The sequence below is a fragment of a genome, unplaced genomic scaffold (assembly GCF_019419815.1).
Source record: "Pyrus x bretschneideri cultivar Hongxiangsu unplaced genomic scaffold, Pyrus_bretschneideri_v1 Contig40, whole genome shotgun sequence".
NCBI lineage: Eukaryota > Viridiplantae > Streptophyta > Magnoliopsida > Rosales > Rosaceae > Pyrus > Pyrus x bretschneideri.
The window spans coordinates 1,031,076-1,052,837 of NW_025999724.1; the positions used below are offsets into that span (position 1 = coordinate 1,031,076).

Genomic DNA, 21,762 nt, shown 5'->3' on the forward strand with positions numbered 1-21,762 from the left:
CAAATGCGTTGTTTGATCGTGATACGTAATCATTTTTCTCCTTTATATTTATTCTCTTTAACAAATAATAACTTTGAGAGAAAGGCACGTCGGATGTTTAGCTCAATCAGACTCTTTGGTTGTTCTTGTGTGACTTTGCAAAGTCCAAAGCCCTCCTCAGAACCTTACTCCCTTAGTATTAATCCACCAGATCCATGGGACTCTTGCCCTCCAAGCTCCCAACACTCTCCAGTTCTTATTCTTAGGGTTTATGTCCCTCCTTTAACACCTCTCTCTATATCTTCACCCCCAACATCTAACTTAATTTCCACATCTCTCAATCTTCTTCTTCATCACCAATAACACCGAGGTATGTTTCTTTATGCTTTTGTTGTTTTGTTTTATGGAACTTGTGCATGCGTATATAGAAATGTTCTCTTGTTAGACTGTATGTCAGATTAGAATACATGATATAGGAAAAATGTTCTTTTATCACACTGTCTAGCTACTTAACATGGCAAGGAAACATTACCCTACAAATTATGAATTCGATGCTTTGTTAATTTTCGTTCCTTTTCGTTTTTTAACCAATATGATTTCAGGAACAGAGCCAGGAATTTACTTTTTCGATCGTTATTTTGATGGGATTGAACGAGGAAGACAAAGAAACAATAAGTTACTTGGAACAACAAAGAATTGTGGAGACAAGAACAGCTTGCTTTTGGTCAGTTCTGGCGAGTGTGGCTGGAGGACTCATGTTAGGGTGGTGGGAGTATCAGTATCATCCTGCAAATAGGCAGCTGTGGATGGTGCCCTTTGGTCTCGTCCTATTTGCTACCCCAGCCATCGTTTGGTTCTCCGTCGTGGCCTCCGATATCTGTAATCCGAACGACCATTATGTTACGAGGGTGAGTCAACCCGTTCACCTCAATGACTCGGTGGTTCCGGCCAAAAAAGATGAGCAATGGAGTAACCATGTGGATCATGTATAGATATTAAAAAAATAAAACAATATAATATATATCGCCCACCTACAATTTGTTAACATGCGTGGAGTTTTTCTATAAGGGACCTGTTGACTATTAATTAATTTTTGTGGTTTATCTTGATATAGAATTACATTAGTAGTATGATTTAGTTTTGGTAGTTGCTGTATAAAGATTTAATATCTTTTTAAACCCAAATTTACTACCTAAATTACCCTCATAAATTTCATTCAAAATATATATTTATATTTACACTCATTCCTTAACAATTTTCTTGGTGAACTTGGACTTCACGAGCTTCTTGATCACCTTACTTCGGGGCTTTGCTATTACAAGCTGATAGATCAGAAGAAAGAATAAAGCATAAACTCATGATCAAACAAAAATATGAACTATATCAAACAAAACTAGTCTACCATAATATCATACCTTGAGACCCTTTCTACCTACATTTTTCTGGACCTCTTCAAGCATAGTGATCCCGCCAGTATCGATGCTTCCAACATCTGTAATTTGATTTTAATTTTAGCATTAGACTCGTAGTAAAGCTTAATGGCAGATATCGTAAAAGTTTAATTTGTGACCGTTGCAAATTGATCACTTACTGCCAATATCTATTATAACATACTGTAAGCTTGTTTCGCCAAAAGATTTTATCTTGTCTCCCTCCTCATGTATCACTTTGAGATCGTGTGGACCAGATTTTGAGCATAGATTAAATCTCTATCCCGCTGACTACGTTGTTTTCATACATCGATATCTAATTTGTATTTTATTACCTTTTCCTTAAATAGTTTGCATTAGCAAAAGTAGATATTGGTGCATCAATTTGAAGAATAATAACTCAGTGGAATATTATTCGACGTATGATCTATGCTTCCACAAATCGACGATGGGGTCTCATCACCGGACAAAGAGGATACTTGACATCTCCTTTCCTCAGCACGGCATTCAAGGTCATGGCTCCTCTGTTTGCTGTTTATCCAAGGCGTTTGGCTTCTATTGGAATTATTCTTTTGTCAAGTTTGAAGATTAAGCTGTACTTCCTCAAGATGAAATAGATATTGAGCCTTATATGCTTGAAAAAATATGGATGTCTAGTTTATGAAGAATTTTACGGTTCATGATTTTCGATTTTTCTAAAAGATGTTAGTGCTATTTTTAGTGCAGACAACACATAAAGATGATTTCTTGCGAATAAATGGCTCAGATAAATGTTGATTAATTGCGTGATGAAAGTAGGATAAACATTGTGTTATAGTAGAGTTTGATTATTTGGGATGTGGATTTATTGATAAATTTTGGTTTTATTATTAATTTCATCTTATACTTGATAGTAATTATGCAATAGAGTAAAAAAAATAATTCACAATTAAAATTTAAATTAAATGTAGAAAGAAATTATATAGATTCAAATAAAATTTTCCATTTAAAAATCACAAATAAGGGGGTTGGGTGGGATATGGGTCAGGTTTGTGTGGTTGTAATCACATCATTGATTCATTCATTGTTAAATAATATAAAAGGTAAGAGAGCTGTTGGGGAATCAAGTTTATATGATATAATATAAACAGGTTAAGAATGTTGCCTACCCTAGTATTGCATTGTCCCAAATAATATTGATGCTCATCGATAAAAAATCTTCCAGGGAATCTTCCCTTTCCTCGAGTAAAAGATTTTTTAGTGAAACTCTGAATGCGTGATTATTAAAAAAAAAATTTAAGTAAAACTTTAAATACGTGTAATCATTGAAAAAACCATACTTCTCAGGTACACGTAAACGTTGTACCATTTGTAGGAGTTGAAACTAACATTTAAACGGTTGGCTTCTATAGTCATCTTTTTATTGCTAAGGCTGATTTGATATTGTTGTACTTTGAACAAAAAATTGATTTTGTTGTACTGTGAGAATAAGTAGCTGTGAAATAAAGGCAGCATAGTGTTTGGTAAACTTTTTTGTAAAATTGCTTTTGAAAAAAAAAACAGTATTATAATGTTTGATAAACTTTTATGTAAAACAGATATGAAAAAAAGTTGGTTTTTCAAAGCTAGGTTTTGCAGCTTTGTGTTTTTGACTTTTTTTGACCCAACACTATGAAAAAAAGCTGAAGCTGAATGTTTACCAAATAGAAAAAAAATATTTTTTTTCAGAATCACGTTAATACCAAACTAAGGCTAAGTCATAGGCTACTCGGATTTTAATTGAAGGCTTATTTTATGACTTTGCACCTTGAACCTCTATTCACTTCATTTAAACGAGATTCTGTCAAATCAGTGAAAGTGGCGTCTACTTTGCTAATGTGGCCATGATACCTGCTAATTTTCTGATGTGGCAGTCACATCAACTTTTTTATGTCAATTGGTGGCACCCTCCCCCAATCCAAACCTTGCTTTCTGTCTCTCACTCTTTTCCTGGAAAAAGATCTTCTTTGATATCTTTCTCTAAAGATTACAAAACAAGTGATTTAGACTTTTAAAATTTGATTTAATGATTTAAAATTATTATAACTTTTAGAAGCCCGGATTTCAAAAACTGTTGGATTAAAATTCAAGAATCCGGATCACTTGATTCACGGACTTCGAAGGAAGAGATTCGGAAAGGATCCCTTTCCCTCTTCCCTAGCCCCATCTCCCAAGCCGCCCCCCAACTATGAGCACTCTTGCCACCACACGCCACCATCCACTCTCCAAGAAAACACCTCCCCATGCCTAGCACTTTCTGTGGTCAATACAGCACGAGGAACAGCTGTAACGGGCGGCGACTTCCGTGCCTGTATATGTCCTAACAGACACGCATAAACACATGCATACACACATACATACATAAACATATAAATTTCTACTAGTTCGCTATTTGTCTGCCGAGAAGTCTGAGGAAAGTGAAAGAAAAAGGAAATTACTTCGGTATTCTCGTATTCCATAAACATGTAATCATATCCCAATTTCACTTTCGCAAAGCAAACGAAAATCAAAATTTCAAGAGCTGCATATCTTTTTTTCCTTTTCTTTTTCACGAAGAGTTTATGGGAAGCCAAACAGAAAATCCCAGAAAAACTATGTCTAAAAACATTCACTGCAACATTTCCACTGTCTTCTGAAAATCTGGAATCTAAGAACAGTAAATGCACGTAAAGTTCGATGAATAAATGATCAAATGGGGGTGTGCAGTGGCCAGAGAGCTCAGAGCGGGGAGTTGGGGCGGTGCTGGCTTGGGAAATGGGGTTGGGAAAGAGAGACGGAGAAAGAAAGAGGTGGCGTGGGGAAGGTCCCGCCAATTGGCATACAAAAAGTGATGTGGCTGCCACATCAGCAAATTAATAGGTCCGGTCCATCACCACATCAGCAAAGTTAACACCAATATAACAAATTGGTCAGAATCTCGCCAAAGTGGAGCGAATATTGAGTTTCAATGTGTAAAGTGGCAAAATTTTAGTTTTAAGGGGAAAAATGAAATTGAAAGTGAGTTCCTTGGGGCAGTACAAAAAAAAAAGCCAAAACTGAAAGAAAGAAGCGAGCAAATTAATCAAAACTACCCTTATCTAATGGAACACACTTGCGCCTTGATTTATGATGAGCAAATATTTGGTGATTTACAACATCAAACCAAATTTTCAGCCAACTGGACATCCAAATTATCACCCCAAGTCGACATCAACATCCCGTACAACGTGAATGAGTTACTGGCAATCACAATTTCCGGCAACGAATAGTTCGAGGAAGTAGAGCAAACTTAGCTACACATCAATATAGATTTATACATCTCAGTATAAAATCTTCGACGCAACTACTTCAAGCACAGCCTTTTCCCCATATCCAAGAAATTGGGGTACACGTAGTTTGGACGAGGGACAAGACATGGAGCAGAAAAACAATCAGTATAAAAAATTGATGGGTAGCTAACTGAGTTTTTTTTCCCCCAAGCAATCACTTTCCTAGTTTCCTGTTTAGGGTGATCCTTCTGAATCCAATTTTTCTTCAATGTATAAAAGTAAAAATAAAAAACCACGACTCAAATTTAAATCCTCTCTTAACTATAGACTAAGTTGACTGAAATGGACAGGGGTAATACACCTTTATAGACCCACTGTAATCAGCATGTATGAGTCTGTAAAGATATCTAAATGGCTGGTGGGAGGTAAAAGTATGGGAATTCACCAAGCATCAAGCCTCAGTATCTGAAAGTGTTGGAAACTCCAGTCCCCGAAGGGCAGGTACGTTGTCTAAATCCTCTTTTGAGAACAGTGGTAAGAGCCACAGTGCCTTCTTCGTGCCGAAAACCTACAGGAAAGGAAAAGAGTTAAAAATCATCAAATGTCTGATGGAAAAACGGGTTACATAAGCACTAAGTGAGAGAGAGAGAGAGAGAGAGAGAGAGAGAGAGAATTCCACCTGCTCAAAATTCTTCTTCCTGCCCAAGTCATACTTCCATCTGATTGCTCCTCTCTTTTCATGAACCTGAAACATTGTTTCAAATAGTTGCATACAATTGTGATCTTATAAGACATGATAAATCATAAACATGTGGCATTGTTAAATTCTTTGTAGATTCAGGTTACTCTGATATTTGGATCATTTTGGACAACTGTAGCAAATTCTTATTTTACAGTGTATGTATTCATAAATTAATATAGAAACTCAAGCAGAGGGTAGTAGCCAGATGAACATAATTTTATCAGGTAATTCAGGTCTCAAATGGTAAGTGCAAACTACGAAAATATTCATAAATCTTACAAACGGTAGAAAGAAAGTAGCAGGTGAGTGTATTACCTCAACTGTAGTAGTGTTGCTTGACAGAAGGGACGCATGCATAACCACAAAACAAAGAAGACTCAGTGCAAAGGCTAAATTAAGCACTGCAACAAGGTAAACAATCTGTAAGGAGCAAGTAAACAATGAAAGTGGAACCAATATGTGAACATGAAAATGATTTATTCGGTGGAATATTACCAAATGTCAAAAAAATGACTGCAAGATTTCCAGGAGATTCAGAATGATCCGTGGCTTCAGAGAAGAAATGGATAAAATTTGGCAGCAAAACTAAAGTATCCATTGTCGTCTCCAGAAATGTATAAAGCTTTCAAGGCACAAACAGAAACTGGAACGAGTGAGCAAAAACAAAGGGACAGTAAAATAGCCAATTACTCCCACTTTTAAAGTTTATTTGCACACCATAAGGTATTTATTTTATAATCAATTGCATTTCCCATCACTCTCTGCGAGCCCCACTTCCCCCAACGCACACACACGTCAAAGATAACTCAAACATCTCCAGTTCCCAGCCCTAGATTCTGTGGGATTGCCAGCCTTTGAACAAAAAATCTGGTGGGGAAGGAAATCTACACAAATTTCTTATTTCGTGAGTTGTGACTGCAAGTACATTAATAAGAAAAAGGAATATGTCATTACCAAGAAAAGAAGAAAAAACTTGTAGTTGCGTGCACCAACACAATTCACCACCCAAACACAATGGTGATCCATCTTAAGTACACATCTTTGGCCTACAGAGCATAAAAGAAAACAAAATGATTATCACTTAATAGTTAATAGACAGTTTCACTGATCACTGAATGTTAAATAAGGATAGCGACAATGTTCCAAAGTTGTCAGGTTATCAATGACGACATAGAGTTGCAAACAAAGAACACGCCAAAAGGACACATGCTACTACAATTTAAATAACCGGATAGGATGTTAAAGAGTCAGATCGACATTTAACAGTCTTAAACCATCTCTCTATGCATATCTTTGCTGACCAAGTTCTCAGGAACTTCCATAAACAGTGGCAAAGAGAGAAACATCCAACGGTAAATGATAACTTTATTGATAAAACCTCTAGAAACTTTATTGATAAAGCTGACAACACAAAAATGTGAGAGTGAATTCATATATTCGGTACCACCCATGGGACTTGGAAGATTTTCTAGGGAGATATTCTATCACAACACCACCTCAAACCGATGGCATCTCCTTGCAAGAAATATAAAAATCAAGGATAAAAGGTACTCTTACATGCATATGGGAAGCAAAGAAGAAAAAGAAATGCTCCATGGGAAAATGCACAAAAAACAATAATGCATGCCCAGATACAAGCAACATATGTATCGTCAACATTAGAAAAAAAGTTGCTTACAGACAGAGCAATGATGGCATCGTGGTGGCTTGCCATTTTGGCATCGACTACAATACCCTACTTGTGGTCTTCTTTCTCGTCCATCTGAAGATTGTGTTGAAGTGAATGCCTCGGGTTCGATATTTTCTGACAAAGTCAGAGAACTACCAGCCTCTAAGTTTTCCTCCTCTATTAGAGGTTTCCAATTTTCCGGAACAGAACCAGGGTCTTTAAAGACTACCATAAAGTAACTCCACAGTAACATTACAAGCTGCAACACAAATACAAATTCAAACCGAGGGCCAAACTTGAGTTAGTTTTCTACCAAATCAATCTTTCTACTCAATTCGGCTTTCTCAGAAGTCATAAACAAATAACATTATTTATCAATGTATTCTCATTTTAAATTTTGCTATAACAAGCTTGAAAAAATCATATATGACACGAAATCAACATTCACTCTCCTTAGTCTTTGTCAAAGGCAAAACTCCCACGGGTCCTCGATGTAAGTATGAAACATACCTCTCTACTTACTAAGTTTTTTAGAACAGTTGTAAACCAGCCAGCAAAACTGAACCCAATCTTTGATTTGTCTCCCCGAATTTCGGGTCTAATTTCAAATTCAGCTCTTATTAGCTTGTCAGACATTCGAGACCAACTTCGTTCAAGCTCATCCATCAGTCTAAATTAGTAAATTGTACTAACTAATCTAAATTGTGCTCATTGCAGCAGCTATCAGCAGCTATCAATCTACTTAATCTACTTAGATGCTATCTAACCACATCAATTTAACTCTACTAATTAGACCCTAATCATACAAACAATAACATCAACAGAAATTAACACACAACACACAAAATAAAAACTGGGTTGTTTACAATTTCCAATTTCCCGATTGCCCCTTAATTAAGATTAAAAAACAACAGAAAAGAAAAAAAAAGGAGAAAACTTGAAGCATCCACAACTGAAATAGTTGAGAATTACCAGAATATGGAACATTACGATGATGAAGAAAGCTAGAAACGAGTGGACCCCGCCGCGAAGCAGCTCGGGGCCCCAAGTGACTACGACGATGGCATAGTAGGAGACGGAGATGATGGCGGCGACGAGGAGGATCATGAAGTAACCGATGATTTTGAGGCCGGAGCAGAGCCTGAACAGGTTTATCTCCATTCCGGGATTGATTGGGACTCGAAATGGCCGAGATATCCCGATTTGGAATTGCGGGAGGGTGAGTGGCCGCCTGGTTCGAGGGGGAAAGAGGCGTTTCCAGATGTCAGGAGCCAGGATTAAGGTGTTCCGGAGTAGGATTGGAGTGTTCCGGGATTTGGAGATGGAGGAGATGGAGGCGGTAAGGGACTCTGCAGAGTGAAAAGTCGACTTCTACTTTTGACATTTTACTGCTACAGTAGTTGTAACTGAGTTTGGTACTTTGGGCGCGTCGGAGGATTTGTCAGAAACTCATTCCACCTCTTCGTCTCTCCGCTCTCGGTCAGGAAGATAAATTTTGTAGATAAAATTTTGCAAACTAAATAAACTAGAAGTAGATGATTATGTTACTGCATAGTATTGATTAACGTGCTTATTTCTTATTGATAATACATCATTTATTTTTCAATTTAGTATGTACATCATTACCTTAAACAAAAAACAATTATTTGTTATACTCATATTTTATTGAGAGATTATAGAGAGACCGGCAGCTGGCAAGCAAGAGAATTTGGTGATTATGTTGTAATGATTTATTATTCTTTTTTATTTTTTTGGTGAATAGAGGGGGTGAAGAAACCCCAGACGAACTAATACATATCAATTATAATAATAAAGTGGCCCATAAGGGCACCTACAAGATCATTCGTTAGATGTTGTACAAGTGATTAAGGAGGAAACTGAAAAGAACACAGCCCAACTGAAAAGAACACAACCCAAGGTCCAAATTGTAGCTTCATTTGGCTAGCTAATCTGCAACATTGTTCACTTCTCTGAAAATATGCTTTAGCTCACAAAGCTTAATTCTCTCCTCAAATCCCTGCAACTTTTCATAAGGATAGCAAGGGGTGAAAATTATCTTGCACATGCTGGTTCAACAATAATACAGAAGAGGAAGAGTCCATCTCAATAATTAACTTAGATATGTCTTTTTCAATAGCAAGCTGAAGTCTGAAATACAATCTCCAAACTTCGACTTCTATAATTTGTCATTGCCTAGATTAATAGAGAAACCTCCCAAGCAATCACCATTGTGATCATGGAGAATTCCTCCAACACCGATGTTGCTTGAAACCATTTTCCTAGATCCATCTACTTTCAACTTATGCCAACCAAAAACAGGAGGCTCCCACTTCAACATAACATACATCCGAGAATGAGGTTTATCAATTTTTAGAAGGGAATCCATCCATCCAAATCCATATCCAACAATAACCTTTTTAGGATCACTAGGGAGGAAGAAATCCAAATTAAAAATCTAGTGGTTCCTCCATTTCCAGATATACTTGGAAGCAAAGACAAACAAACAATTCCATGCGATCTTGTTAGACCACATTACCTTGGACGTCACGTTAGCCATCAACCAGGTTTTCAAGTCCAAATTAAAAGTATTGCACAATTAAGAAGGAATCCGTAAAATATCCTAAATGCATTTAGCTTTGCTACATTCCCTCAGAATATGTGTAATGGTCTCCAAATGCCCAGAACAAAGGTTGCAAAAGGAATTCACAATTAAGTTTCTTTTGGTTCTTTGCTCATTAGTAAGTAACTTACCTTGAACAATAAGCCAAAGGAAGAATTTAAGTTTTTTTTTTTTTTTGGTGGTGTGGGGGAGGGGGGTGATTTTGAGAGTCCAAATGCCAAGCCAATAAAAACAGGCCTTTTTCTTTACAATCATATAACACCTTATAGGCTGTTTTTACAATGAAAGTTCCATTTGAAGTGCATCTCCATATAAGTTTGTCCTCACAAGCGCCAACAATCCCAGCAGACCAACTGATTGTTTTTGAAAAAATTTGAAATAGGTCCAATTTTATAGGCCACCTTTTGAAATATGTCCAATTTTTAGTAACTTTTGACTTTTGAAATAGGTCCAATTTTTAATTACTTTGGACCCATCCCAAAAGACCCAATTATTTTTTGGACCAAGTTTTTTGGAATAGCAGTTCTTAGCTTATTGACGTCCCACCAACCACCCCGAATGAAAGAAGAGACTGAAAAGTCCTCATCGGGAAAGTTATTAGCATCAATATAATTAAATAAAGGATCATTCAACACCTAATGGTCTTTCCAAAACTTGAAACCATCACCCTTCCTAATTCTCCATTTCATTCCTTTGCGCAACAAATCAGTTCCATAAAGAATTCCTTTCCAAGTGTAAGAGTAGTCAGATTCCTTTCCACTTGTAAGAGCAGTCAAACTTCTCATGTAATTTAGTATCCAAAATAGAGCTCCCTTGCAAGTATTTCGCCTCATAGATTTTTGCCTAGAAACTTGTATCATTAGCATTAATTCTTCATCCAATTTTAGCTAACAAAGCTTGATTCATCTATGCCGTTTTCTTTAATCCCACACCTCTAATGCATTTGGGCCTACAAACAAGGTTCCATTGACATAAATGAATTTTCTTTTTTTGCTGAAAGTACCCCCAAAATAATTTTCTATTTAACTTATCCAAATGTTTGCATACACTAATCAGGAGCTTAGTGGTTTGCATAGCATACACTGGTGTTGCAAAAGTGACTGCTTGAATTAAGGTGGCTCTTCCAACCATTGAAAAGACATTACTCTTCCAAGAAGAAAATCTACTCTGAACTTTATCAATCACACCCTTGTAAGTTAACTTGGAGACTCTATATTGGATCAATGGCATCCCCAAATAATTTCTAAGATTATTAGACAAAGGAGTGCTAAGCAGAATTTGTCAATACATCTCTTCATCACCCTAGCTTGTTTTGGTGTTGCATCTGCAAAGAGTATAAGATTATATGTGGAAAAAAAATAGGCAAGAGACTCCGGGACCAAATTGAGAAGCTTTAATAAGTTTCCATTAACCATAATTGACTTCATTAGTAATAATTTAAGACAATTTCTCAATACAAAGTACAAGCATATAAGGGGACAAAGGATCCCCTTGTCTGATACCATTACTAGGCGTAAAGCTCTCAGTTAATCCACCATTAACATGCACCTGGTATTTAATAGAGGCTATGTAGTCCATAATAAGATGAACCAAACTTTCAAGCAAGGCAATCTTATAGAGCACACCACTAATAAAGCTCCAGTTTAAGCGATCATAAGCCTTGGACAAATCAATTTTCCAAGCCAAAAAACTTTTCTTACGCTTGGACTTTCTAAACTTATAAAGATTTTGTGCAATGAGAATGTTATCTATTATATGTCTGCCAGGCACAAAATTAGCTTGACTTGGACTTATTAATTGAGGGAGAAGATGCCTGAGATTAGCTATAATAATCTTAGTTATGACCTTTTATAAAGTGCAACATAGACTGATTAGTCTAAAATTTAGCATCTTTTGGAGGGTTCTCAATTTTAGGAACAAGAGCAATTAACGTATTGTTCAAATCATGTGGCAATCTATGAGTTTGAAATGTTGTTTTAACCAAATCAATAATATCACTTGCACGTCTGCCCTATTGAGCTTGATAAAAGCAAGTAGGAAACTCATATATACCCGGTGCTTTAGTACCTCCAATACTAAAAATGCTATCCTTAACTTCAACATGGTCAATCTCTCTATTACGTGATCTAATATTATCCAAATGAACAGAAGGAAACAATTTAGGCAGAGAAGTAGCCTGTCTAGACCATTGCCCATGAGAGAACACTGTTTGAAAATACTCCATAACAAGACTCTTCAGGTTATCAGGGTTTACAATCCATTCAACTTGGTCATTCTTCAGTCCCTCAATTCTATTTCTCCTTCTCCTCACAATCGTGGTAAGATGAAAAAATTTGGTATTACGATTGCCGTCTTGTAACTATTTCAATCTAGACTTTTAATGCCAGAAGATAGCTTCTTGATTTAAAATTTCGTTGAACTTTGAAATTAATTCCCCCACCAAGTTGAGAAGAAAATTGTTTAGGCCTCTACACAGTGCTTTCTGGATACCAGCAATGCATCCAAGGAGCTTCATCTTCTTCTGCTTTAAGTGTCCAAAGACATGAATATTCCATTTTTTCAGAGACTCAATTAGACCACAAGTTTTGTCCATGGCAAAAACATGAGAATTACCCCAATTTTCTGCAATAAGCTCATCAAATGTGTCATGCCTAAGCCACATAGCCTCAAATCTAAAAGGTCTTTGAAGAGGATTGAGGACTTGAGTATATTGAAGATTGATTTTAAGAGGACAATGATCAGATTTAGTATGTGGTACGTGGTACGTGGAGAACACATGCTTTTGGGAACAAGTTTCGCCAAGCCATATTACATACGCCTCTATTAATTCTTTCTAGAGTCCTCTTGTTAGTACAAGTGAATTTAGGACCAACATATCTCAAGTCCAACAAACTATTTATATACACCCAAGATTTAAAGTCCTTGATCTTACAAAGAGGAGCACCACCAAGTTTATCACATCCCTCTACCATTTCATTGAAATCCCTTGCTAGCATCCATGACATGTGGTGGCAGTCAGCTACACCATTAAGGTAATCCCACAATTTTCTTCTCTTCGCAATACAAGGTTAGCATAAATGAACGTAAACAACCAAAGGTTATAACCAGCTCCTTTTACACAAGCTGAGATGGATTGATCAGTGGTGCTAATAACATCAACATGAACCTTGCTGTTATCTCAAAGAAGTGATAGCCCTCCAGAAAAGCCATTAGCATCCACTATTTCAAATAAAGGAAAACTTAGCGATTTGACCACATAAATGGCTCTCGTACCACTAATCCTGTGCTCATAAATCGCAAGAATCTCCATTTTGTGGTTCTGCTTTAAATTAGTAACATTATTCTAAAATTTGGTATAGCTAGATCCTCTAGAATTCCACACAATTATATTGATGCTTAAAATTAATATGGATTGAGAAAGCAGAGAGCCAACATCATCCAATACCAAGCACTACACCTCTAAAAATTTTGACAAAACGCATACCCATCATATAAAAATCTGACACTATCTCCCGACAGATCAAAGGTTAGGATACCCAGAAAATCAAGAACACATAAAACCCTATAAATTTGCAAGTACAGATTAACAAAATTGTGGAAAATTATAGAAATTTGGGACGAATTACCAAATTAACTTAGATGGCTTACTAGGTTGCAATCATCTGCATCAACAATTGAGATTGTAGCAGCAAGGATTGAAAAAAGGATTTTCCTTCGATTAGCAGAAGGGCTAGTTTGCTTTCACTAAGAAGAGAGAATTTATTACAAGGGAAAAAGGAGAAAAAACTCTACAAGCAAAAAGGAAATATTGTAATAAAAAGGTGTGCTTGAAAAGATGGAAAAGATGTATGATTTGACTGGGATATGGGGAGGAGATTTTTAGAGGGTCCAATAACACTGTATAGGAACAAGAAAGAATAGGGGAAAATGGCTAATTGGGGAGAATCACGAGAAAAAGGTTGGATTGAGAGGCCAAATCTGGGGGAGAGGAGAAGAAGAGTTAAGGGCTCATCGGGAAAAGGAACAGCAGGAAGAAGCTCACAGATGTGGGGAGTTTTCACAGAGGAAATGGTTTTATTTGTTAGAAGAGTTGAAACTTTGTTCATTGCTAGAGTCACAAAATTTAAATTTAGGCATAAAAGTGGGACGAAAAAAATTTTAGGTATGAAAGTTGGAATTTAACAATAAGTGAGAATTACCAAAAAAACCTCAAAATTGTATGTGCACTTACGCATAATAACCCAAATAATTTTTTCAAAATAAAATCTCAACCCAAAAATAGAAATTGAAGATTTAGAATTTTCTCATAACTAAAAGTCTAAAATGTTGGTTTCAAACTTAGATTATACAATCAAATCCTAATTATCAAACACAACCAAATATATAATACACCATCGTGTGATTCACCAGTGCCAATAATCAAACTCAGGACGTGCCGAGCTATTGAAATTTATTAAAATTGGTACTAAGCGGAATATCCTGTATATAAAAATTATAATCTGCTAGACTGACTAGTCAAGTCCGCTAGTCTACTAAAATAGATTTATTAGTCAATAAATCAAAGATTCAATAACCAATTTCAAATGCCAAAAGCTACCCTAGTCAGTACTGCCTCAGTTCGTTCCAAGTTATTAATGTGTCAAGTGAGCATGATTGTGAGCACATACAAATTAAATATTCAAGTGATACATGTATCATGTATATGTATGTGAGATATGTAACACAATATATATAACTTTGAACACAAGATATTTTTGGCCGGAAAAATCTATCTCTGGGTTAAAAAATGGGGGACTCTCCAGTCTCCACTAAGTCCAATCCACTAGTGTAATCAAGATTTTTACAAAGTACCACGCAAAGCTTAATTCCTAGACCTAGTCTACAAAGCAGTTTTATCTTTGTGCAACCTTGCCTTATACAAGAGAGATTCCTTCGATCTTCACGAAGTGGTAGCTCCTCTTGAGTTCTTCACCTTGTGGCATCGAAAATGTGTTGTCTCCACACTTCACAAGATAATAGCTCCTCCTGAACTCTTCACCTTGTGGCACCAAGACCAACACAAAAGTTATGCATACGATGATATTGCAATGATATGCAAATCTTGATTCAAATGTCCAATCAGTTTCTCCAGTCAAACTGTTGAAGGAAGAAACTGACGAGAATCCTAAATTGGGTCAGTTTTAAAGATTTAAAACTAGAAACACTTGACTCCAAATTTAATGCGAAACCAAAAACAATGCAACCCTCATAAGAAAGTAAACTCCCTTTGGTTAAGCAAGTAAACTACCTAACATCTCTTTTTCATAAAGCATTGGAATAGGCACGAGAACCTGGAATTAGAATCTTTTCCTGATCTTCATGAGGTTAGTTGTAGCTTTGAGATCTCCTGTATCAAAATAAAATTCCAATCCAAACTCAAATGCAGATTGACGTTTTTTTTTTGTTTGAAAAATCATAAAATCGAAATGTCATGTTGTAAGAAAAGAGAAGAGGAGTACATATTTTTTATTTAACGTTTTCCACAAAATGGTGACGAAAGGGATAACTTGTACAAATCTTTACATTTTCCAAGTCGATATGTTTAATGCATGAAGAAGGTTTTGCAACTAAGGTTTCATAAATGAAGAACAAAGAGGAAGGTGAGGCCTTAATGCCCTTTTCTCTCTTTCTCTCACTAGGAATATAATCTGAAAATCTCAAAATGAACAAAGGAATCAGCTAAGAATCTTAATCCCAAAAGCTTTGGTTCATTTTTCAACCCACATGACACGTGTCAAGCTTCAAAACAATATGAAAAGATTAAAGGTGACAAACATACATTCGCCAGAAAGCTCTCAGTTAGCCTACGTGGGCAGGTCTTAAATTGTGTGCCTAGCTTGCTGGAAATCTGTGTGCACGGCAGACTAGACATCTAAGCTAGTTAGACTGAAACATGAATATAGACGTGAAATGCATATGCATGAACAAACCTTGTGAAATGAGATGTGCTACATCCTTGAACATATCTTCACAGCAGACACATCCCATAAACAGAGAAAAACCTAAAGCTAGATTGAGTATGTGGTACATTTATAATGTTGACAAGGAAAGCCAAACCTAAAAGTCTAGACTTCCGATTTATTCACTCAACTAATTTGGTTGCTTTTTAACAATTGTTACTATCTAAGATTGATGTTGGATTGCTTCGTGATAATATAAGTTTCGTTAGTGTTTGGAGTTCCCCTTCCTTTTTTTTTTTTTTTTTTTTTTTTTTTTTTTCAATCTTAAGGGGTTTAAATAGTCATTTCATATAAAAGTACTAAATTCATTTAATAATAAGTGTACTTAACAATATATGAGGTGCTGATAGAAAAAACTTATAATATATACTAAGTAGAAAATGGAATTTTTTTTGAGTAAATTGTAGCAATGGTCCCTTAACTTTAACTCAATTAGAGCAATAATCTTTCAACTTAAAATTCATTACCATTGGTCCTTTAACTCCATTACCATTGGTCCTTTAACTCCATTCCCATTGGTCCTTTAACTCATCAAAAAGTGCAGCTATGGTCCCTCAACTTTAACCCAATTGGAATAATGGTCTCTCAACTTTAACCCAATTATAGCAATGTTCCCTCAACTGTAACCCAATTTTAGCAATGGTCCTTCCAACATAACTCATTTTGACAAAATTATGATGAAGTTGACGAAAATGACCATAGTTACATATTTTGATGAGTTGAGGGATCCCAATTGTAACAATAGACATTCCAACATAACTTATTGAGAAATTTTATTTAAACACATGTAACCTATCTCTACACCCATTTGATTTTTAACTAAACTATTAATATCTCTTTAAACCCAAATTTATTACCTAATATACCCCTATAAATCCAATTCAATATGTGAATTTATTTTTACACCCATTTGATTTATAACTCTATCTTTACGCTGTCTGGAAATGGACAGTGAGAATTGAGGTATGAATTTAGCCATGGCTGACAATAAGACTGACACTTCTGTAGATGTTGACAAAAACCATGTATCACCATCTCTCTGTGTAGTCTCTGTTTCATGAGCATATGTGTCTGCTACCATACATTTTCATAGGAATCTTTCTATAGGCTTCATGAAGTGCATGGAGCACTAGTAATCAAATTGGGTTTGTTCGAAAACATTACTGTTTGTTTGACAAGATAATATCTCTGTAATTTCAAAACTGCACAATCTGATATCAATTGCAAATTTTGCTTATGAAATTCCAATCGATCCAGTACCATCGTACAAGTCTAACCAATGGCCAGGCCTTAAAGATGCAGGGCAACCACCTGCAGCCTAAGATTAGTGGCACACATTAATTTACAAGCACATATGTGGTAGACACAATACTTACTTACTTGCAGGATATCAAAGGTTGCAAATTATATTGAATTATATTGTATTTCAAGATGCATCTTGGTTAGTCTCTGGTGTTTGAATGTCAGAAACATTACTGTTTGTGTGAAATCGTAAATACTAGTTTAGTACATGAAAATTTAAGAATGTACATGTAAAATTCAAAATACTAATCTTCTAAACTCTAAAAAATTGAAATCAAACGAACAAAAAATTCATAAATTGAGTCATACCTTGGTTAGATGATTCAAAACTTCAAAATCACCATCCATCAATAAAAAAAATTTGTTTTTCTCTATGCGAGCTATTAGAGTTTTAGTCGGAATGAACGTAAGATAAACAAAGAGTGATCGTAGGGTTTAATTATAGTGTTTGAGTTTATTGATAAATTTGAGTTTTATTATTAATTTCATTTTGTACTTAATTGTAATTATGCAATAGATTAAAATAGACAACTAATATTTAAAATTTAAGTTGGGTGTAGAAATATGTTACATGAGTTTAAATAAAATTTTCCTAACTTATTTTGACAAAATTCTAATAAAGTTGACAAAAAAAAGATCATGGCTATACTTTTTGATAAGTTGAAGGACCAATGATAATGAATTTTTAATTGAGGGATTATTGCTTCAATTTGATTAAAGTTAAAGAACTATTGTTACAATTTACCCTTTTATTTATTTATTTATTTATTTTTTATTTTTATTTTTTTTATGGAGCAATAACATGGACAGTTAACTGCTAGATGGAAGAAGAGTTGGTGCGAACCGAACTCGCAAATCACATCATGTATCTGGAAAACTGTAATATTATAAATAAATAAATAAATAATTATTTATTAATTTGGGCGCCTTTTATGTTTAGAAGTCCGGAAACGTGGTCGACAACCAAAACTGAAGGGATATTCCCCAAAAACCCACCTCATCCTTTCTTCTACACTCTCGCCTACTCTAAAAAGGTACACGACCGCCTTTTCCTTGTCTTTCTCTGTTTCTCTAACTTCATTAATTTTGTTCCTTTTCCTCTTAATTTCTGCTTTTAATTGATTTTGTTTCTCTTTTGGGGGCTGATTGAGGGTTAGGGTTAGGGTTTTTGAATTCCCATAACCACTGAGAAATTTGGGAGGGAAAAAAAGATGCAGCAGCCACCGCAAATGATCCCCGTCATGCCTTCATTTCCTCCCACTAACATCACCACCGAGCAAATTCAGAGGGTACCATTTTTCCCATTTCGCTCAATTTTTATCTCTTAATTGTTTATTTGGAACTCTTACTGGTTTTTAGGAACTAATTGGCCTTCTGGGTTTTCTGGTTTGTTTTTTAATTTTTTTTGTTATGTTAATTCATTTCCCTCCCAATTGTTTGATGCATATGCTAAATGTTAAAAAACAAGGCTGAAATTGTGTACTTGAATAAAATTTGTTAAATTTTGTCCATATAGAAAAGATTGCACTTTTGCTGACAATATTTAGAGAGGAATTCCATAAGTCTTGCCATCGTTGTATAGTTTCTATGGTGGAGTGATGTATGATTTGTGATGATCATGTATAACAGTGAAGCCAATAAGAATACAGATTCATATTGTACAAAGCATATGAACGTGTGGCATATGAATGATGTTCAGGAAGAAACCTTTAACAAAGCTACGTATCCCGCCCTCAATTGGGTCGTTAATCAATCATCGCCCATTAAGGTATGAAAGAATTTAATAAAGTTAAGGTAATAACTAAAGATTATAAACATATTTCTCCAAATAAGGAATCCTAGTTCACAGTAATAGGGGAAAATTCTTCTTGATTTAAAAGAAAAACCCACAGGAAACAGTCTTCAGTTGGTGTTTTTCGAACATCTTGTTGAAACATTAGGGATGCTTAGGAGTTCTTATAGTTTATTCTCCTAACCTGTGTGAAGTGCCTTTTTAATATCTGTTAAGAATTTTTCCTCCGTCAGCCTATTTCTAGTGGTGAATCGTGATTCAGGCCACTGGATTTCCTGTTGAGAAGCTATCTAGATACCCTACTGCTGTGCAGATAGTACTCCACTGGTCCACCTCTGCTCCGAGTCTCCTCTGAAAAGTGTATCTGATGGGCACACATGATATATTTCTCTTGTCACCAAAGATGTCTTATCTCACAAGATCAGGATTCTTGATAGCATAGGCAAAATGATTTACTGTTTTGGATTTTGATAAATTCTAGTTGATACGGTAGTGGCATGAGTAGCAGTGGTCTTTTGGTAAATTTGTTGAAAGCTTTGTGCTTGTGAGATGGCTTATAGGTTAGATGCATGACAAATCATTTGATAAAATGACTATTTTGGATGTGCTAATCAGTCTTGAACTGAGCTAAGGAGTAGTTTGATGAAAGTAACAGATAAGGTGGATGTATTTCTAGTTACTACTGTAGAAATTTCCATCTAAGCCTGAAGCTATTTTGAAAGGTTGAATTACGCTTTTGGATACCTACCTTGATTGTCAAATATATTGCATTTCACTTGATGTGCGTTGGAATCAAAATTATTTATTAATAATGTGATTTTATAATTCTTTATGCAGTATCTTGATGACAACAAAAAGTTGGTTATGGCAATATTGGATAATCGAAATCTTGGAAAACTTGCCGAGTGTGCTCAGTAAGCCCCCTCTCTCTCTCCGCATATGTTGTATGCATGTGAATTATGTTTTGAATCATATGCTGGGGCTGTATAAAATTGATTGCACTTGTATCTTGTAAGTTAGGGATGATTCTGACTGATTAGAGATGTTAGAATTTTGAACTAGCCTCAGCCCTCATGGTTTGTATTGATAGCATTGTTTATAAGATCCTTAATGTTGAGAACTTGTTAGGTCTTTTGATTTATTGTAATTGTGGGATTAGTCAAAATTATTTTGCATAAAAATACGCATGGCTATGGTTTGGCTTACACATTTATTGATATGGTAGGGGCTACCGTTGGCCATTCATTTAATGCTATCTCCCAGTTATGACTTCGGATATGACTTTCTATTCCTAATTCATGGCCACAATGTGTAAGACATATACTTATTGCAATTGTGATGATTTAGGTACCAAGCTCAGCTTCAAAAGAATATGATATATTTAGCAGCAATTGCCGATGCGCAACCACTGTCACCAGCAGTGCCTGCCCAGGTGGGGGTAGTAAGCATGCCTGGATGTTTGGCTAATTCGTTTTTTTCTAACCACGCTTATCATCTATGTTTTAACACTTGCTGATGGCTCCACATCCTGCTATGCAACAGGCGGGATATTACATGCGACATGCCCAGGCAGCAGCAATGGCTCAGCAACAAGGTATTTTCCCCCCAAAAATGCCGATGCAGTTCAATAACATGCATCAAATGCACGACCCGCGGCAGCAGCAGCAGCTACATCAGCAGAACCAACAAGCCATGCAAGGGCAAATGGGAATGAGACCCAGGGGGGCCAGCGGCATGCCTTCCATGCATTATACTGAGGGCTCATTTGGTGGTGGTAGTGGTGGCCCAAACTCAGCGGGAGGCCCAAATGATGGGTGTGAAGGAAGCAAGCAAGATGCCTCGGATCCTAGGGTAGGTGGTGATGGCCAGGGGAGCTCAGCTGGTGGGCATGGCAACGGTGCTGGGATGACGGCAAGTGAATTGGCCCTTAAGGATGATTCCACATGGAAACATGTGCCTGTTGATAGTAGGTATTTTCCTAAAGTAGCTGTTGTGCTCGGTGATGTGTGACAAATCGAGCGAAGCAGTGAAAGTTGTCTGTTCTTTAGTCTTGAAGCGATTAGGTAAATGAGTTGTGTTGTAAGTCCCTTTGCATGTAGTGGATCTTGGCATCAGATGAAACAAGTGGTGGGATAAGACAGATTTAGTTCATAAGGGCTTTGGGGATGGAAGCATGTGTTCTGCACTTGATGTCTGTCTCAATATGTAACTCATAAACTGCATGCAGCAACGCGCCACAAATTCTGATCCTATTGCAAGTTTTGCTGGTAGGTTTTCGTTTTGCTTTTTCGGTCGTTATGTGTACGGATTTCTTCTTTAGCAAAAATGACTTGATGTCAACAAGTTCAGAGTTCTAAGATTGAAGTTTTAAAAGGCTCTGAATCTCCATACATTTCCAACTTTTTCCTAGAAATTTTAGGGCTTGTTTGGTATCATATTTGAAATCTTTTATAATTTCTCAAGACATTTCTTAAGAATTTTTCTTGAAAACAATATTCTTTAAAACTAAAAAACTTGTTTGGTATGCGATTTAAAAATTTTGAATCTTACAACTTAAATTAGACAAAGAGATCTAAAAGGAAGTGGCCAAGAGAGAGAGATGAGAGAGAAGGAAAGAAAGTAAGAAATGATTGGAAGAAAGAGAAAGAAGTGAGAGGATCAGAGGTGATAGAGAGGAAGAGGAGTGAGATAAAGAGTCGAGAGAATGAAGAGAGCGGATTGGAGGAGAGACGAAAAAGGTAAAAAAAAAGAAAAAAAGAGAGAAAAGGGGGAGAGAGAAAGAAGAAAAGAGGGATAGATTTGGAGTGAGAGGGAAGGAGGGAGAGAAAAGAAAAAAGTGAGTTTAAGTTTAAAAACTCACTTTTTGTGTTTTTAGATATTAGACTATTTTTTAGTTAATCTTGAGTTTAGTTTTTGAAAATAATCATACCAAACAAGTTTTTTAAGACCTAAAACTTGAAAAT

The 21,762-nt window shown here is 36.0% G+C and overlaps 2 protein-coding genes and 1 long non-coding RNA gene across 3 annotated transcripts; 2 read left to right on the forward strand and 1 right to left on the reverse strand.

Annotated features, from left to right (window-relative positions):
• Positions 1 to 50: 50 nt before the first annotated feature.
• Positions 51 to 1,109, forward strand: LOC125469156. Its single transcript, XR_007251518.1, has 2 exons — positions 51 to 349; positions 582 to 1,109. It is a non-coding gene; the product is annotated as an uncharacterized LOC125469156 (long non-coding RNA).
• A 3,576-nt stretch (positions 1,110 to 4,685) lies between these two features.
• LOC103956374 (probable protein S-acyltransferase 12) lies at positions 4,686 to 8,283 on the reverse strand. The gene is made up of 7 exons (XM_009368346.3): positions 8,059 to 8,283; positions 7,096 to 7,345; positions 6,372 to 6,463; positions 5,913 to 6,039; positions 5,733 to 5,818; positions 5,355 to 5,420; positions 4,686 to 5,243 (listed from the first exon to the last, which is right to left on the reverse strand). Exons 1-7 carry the CDS (start codon positions 8,245 to 8,247, stop codon positions 5,127 to 5,129), a joined length of 927 nt encoding a protein of 308 aa, XP_009366621.2. The 5' UTR covers positions 8,248 to 8,283; the 3' UTR covers positions 4,686 to 5,126.
• A 9,656-nt stretch (positions 8,284 to 17,939) lies between these two features.
• Positions 17,940 to 21,069, forward strand: LOC125469144 (GRF1-interacting factor 2-like). The gene is made up of 5 exons (XM_048566188.1): positions 17,940 to 18,041; positions 18,637 to 18,775; positions 19,637 to 19,713; positions 20,147 to 20,231; positions 20,315 to 21,069. The coding sequence occupies exons 2-5, from the start codon at positions 18,677 to 18,679 to the stop codon at positions 20,807 to 20,809; spliced, it is 756 nt and encodes a 251-aa protein (XP_048422145.1). The 5' UTR covers positions 17,940 to 18,041; positions 18,637 to 18,676; the 3' UTR covers positions 20,810 to 21,069.
• Positions 21,070 to 21,762: the final 693 nt, after the last annotated feature.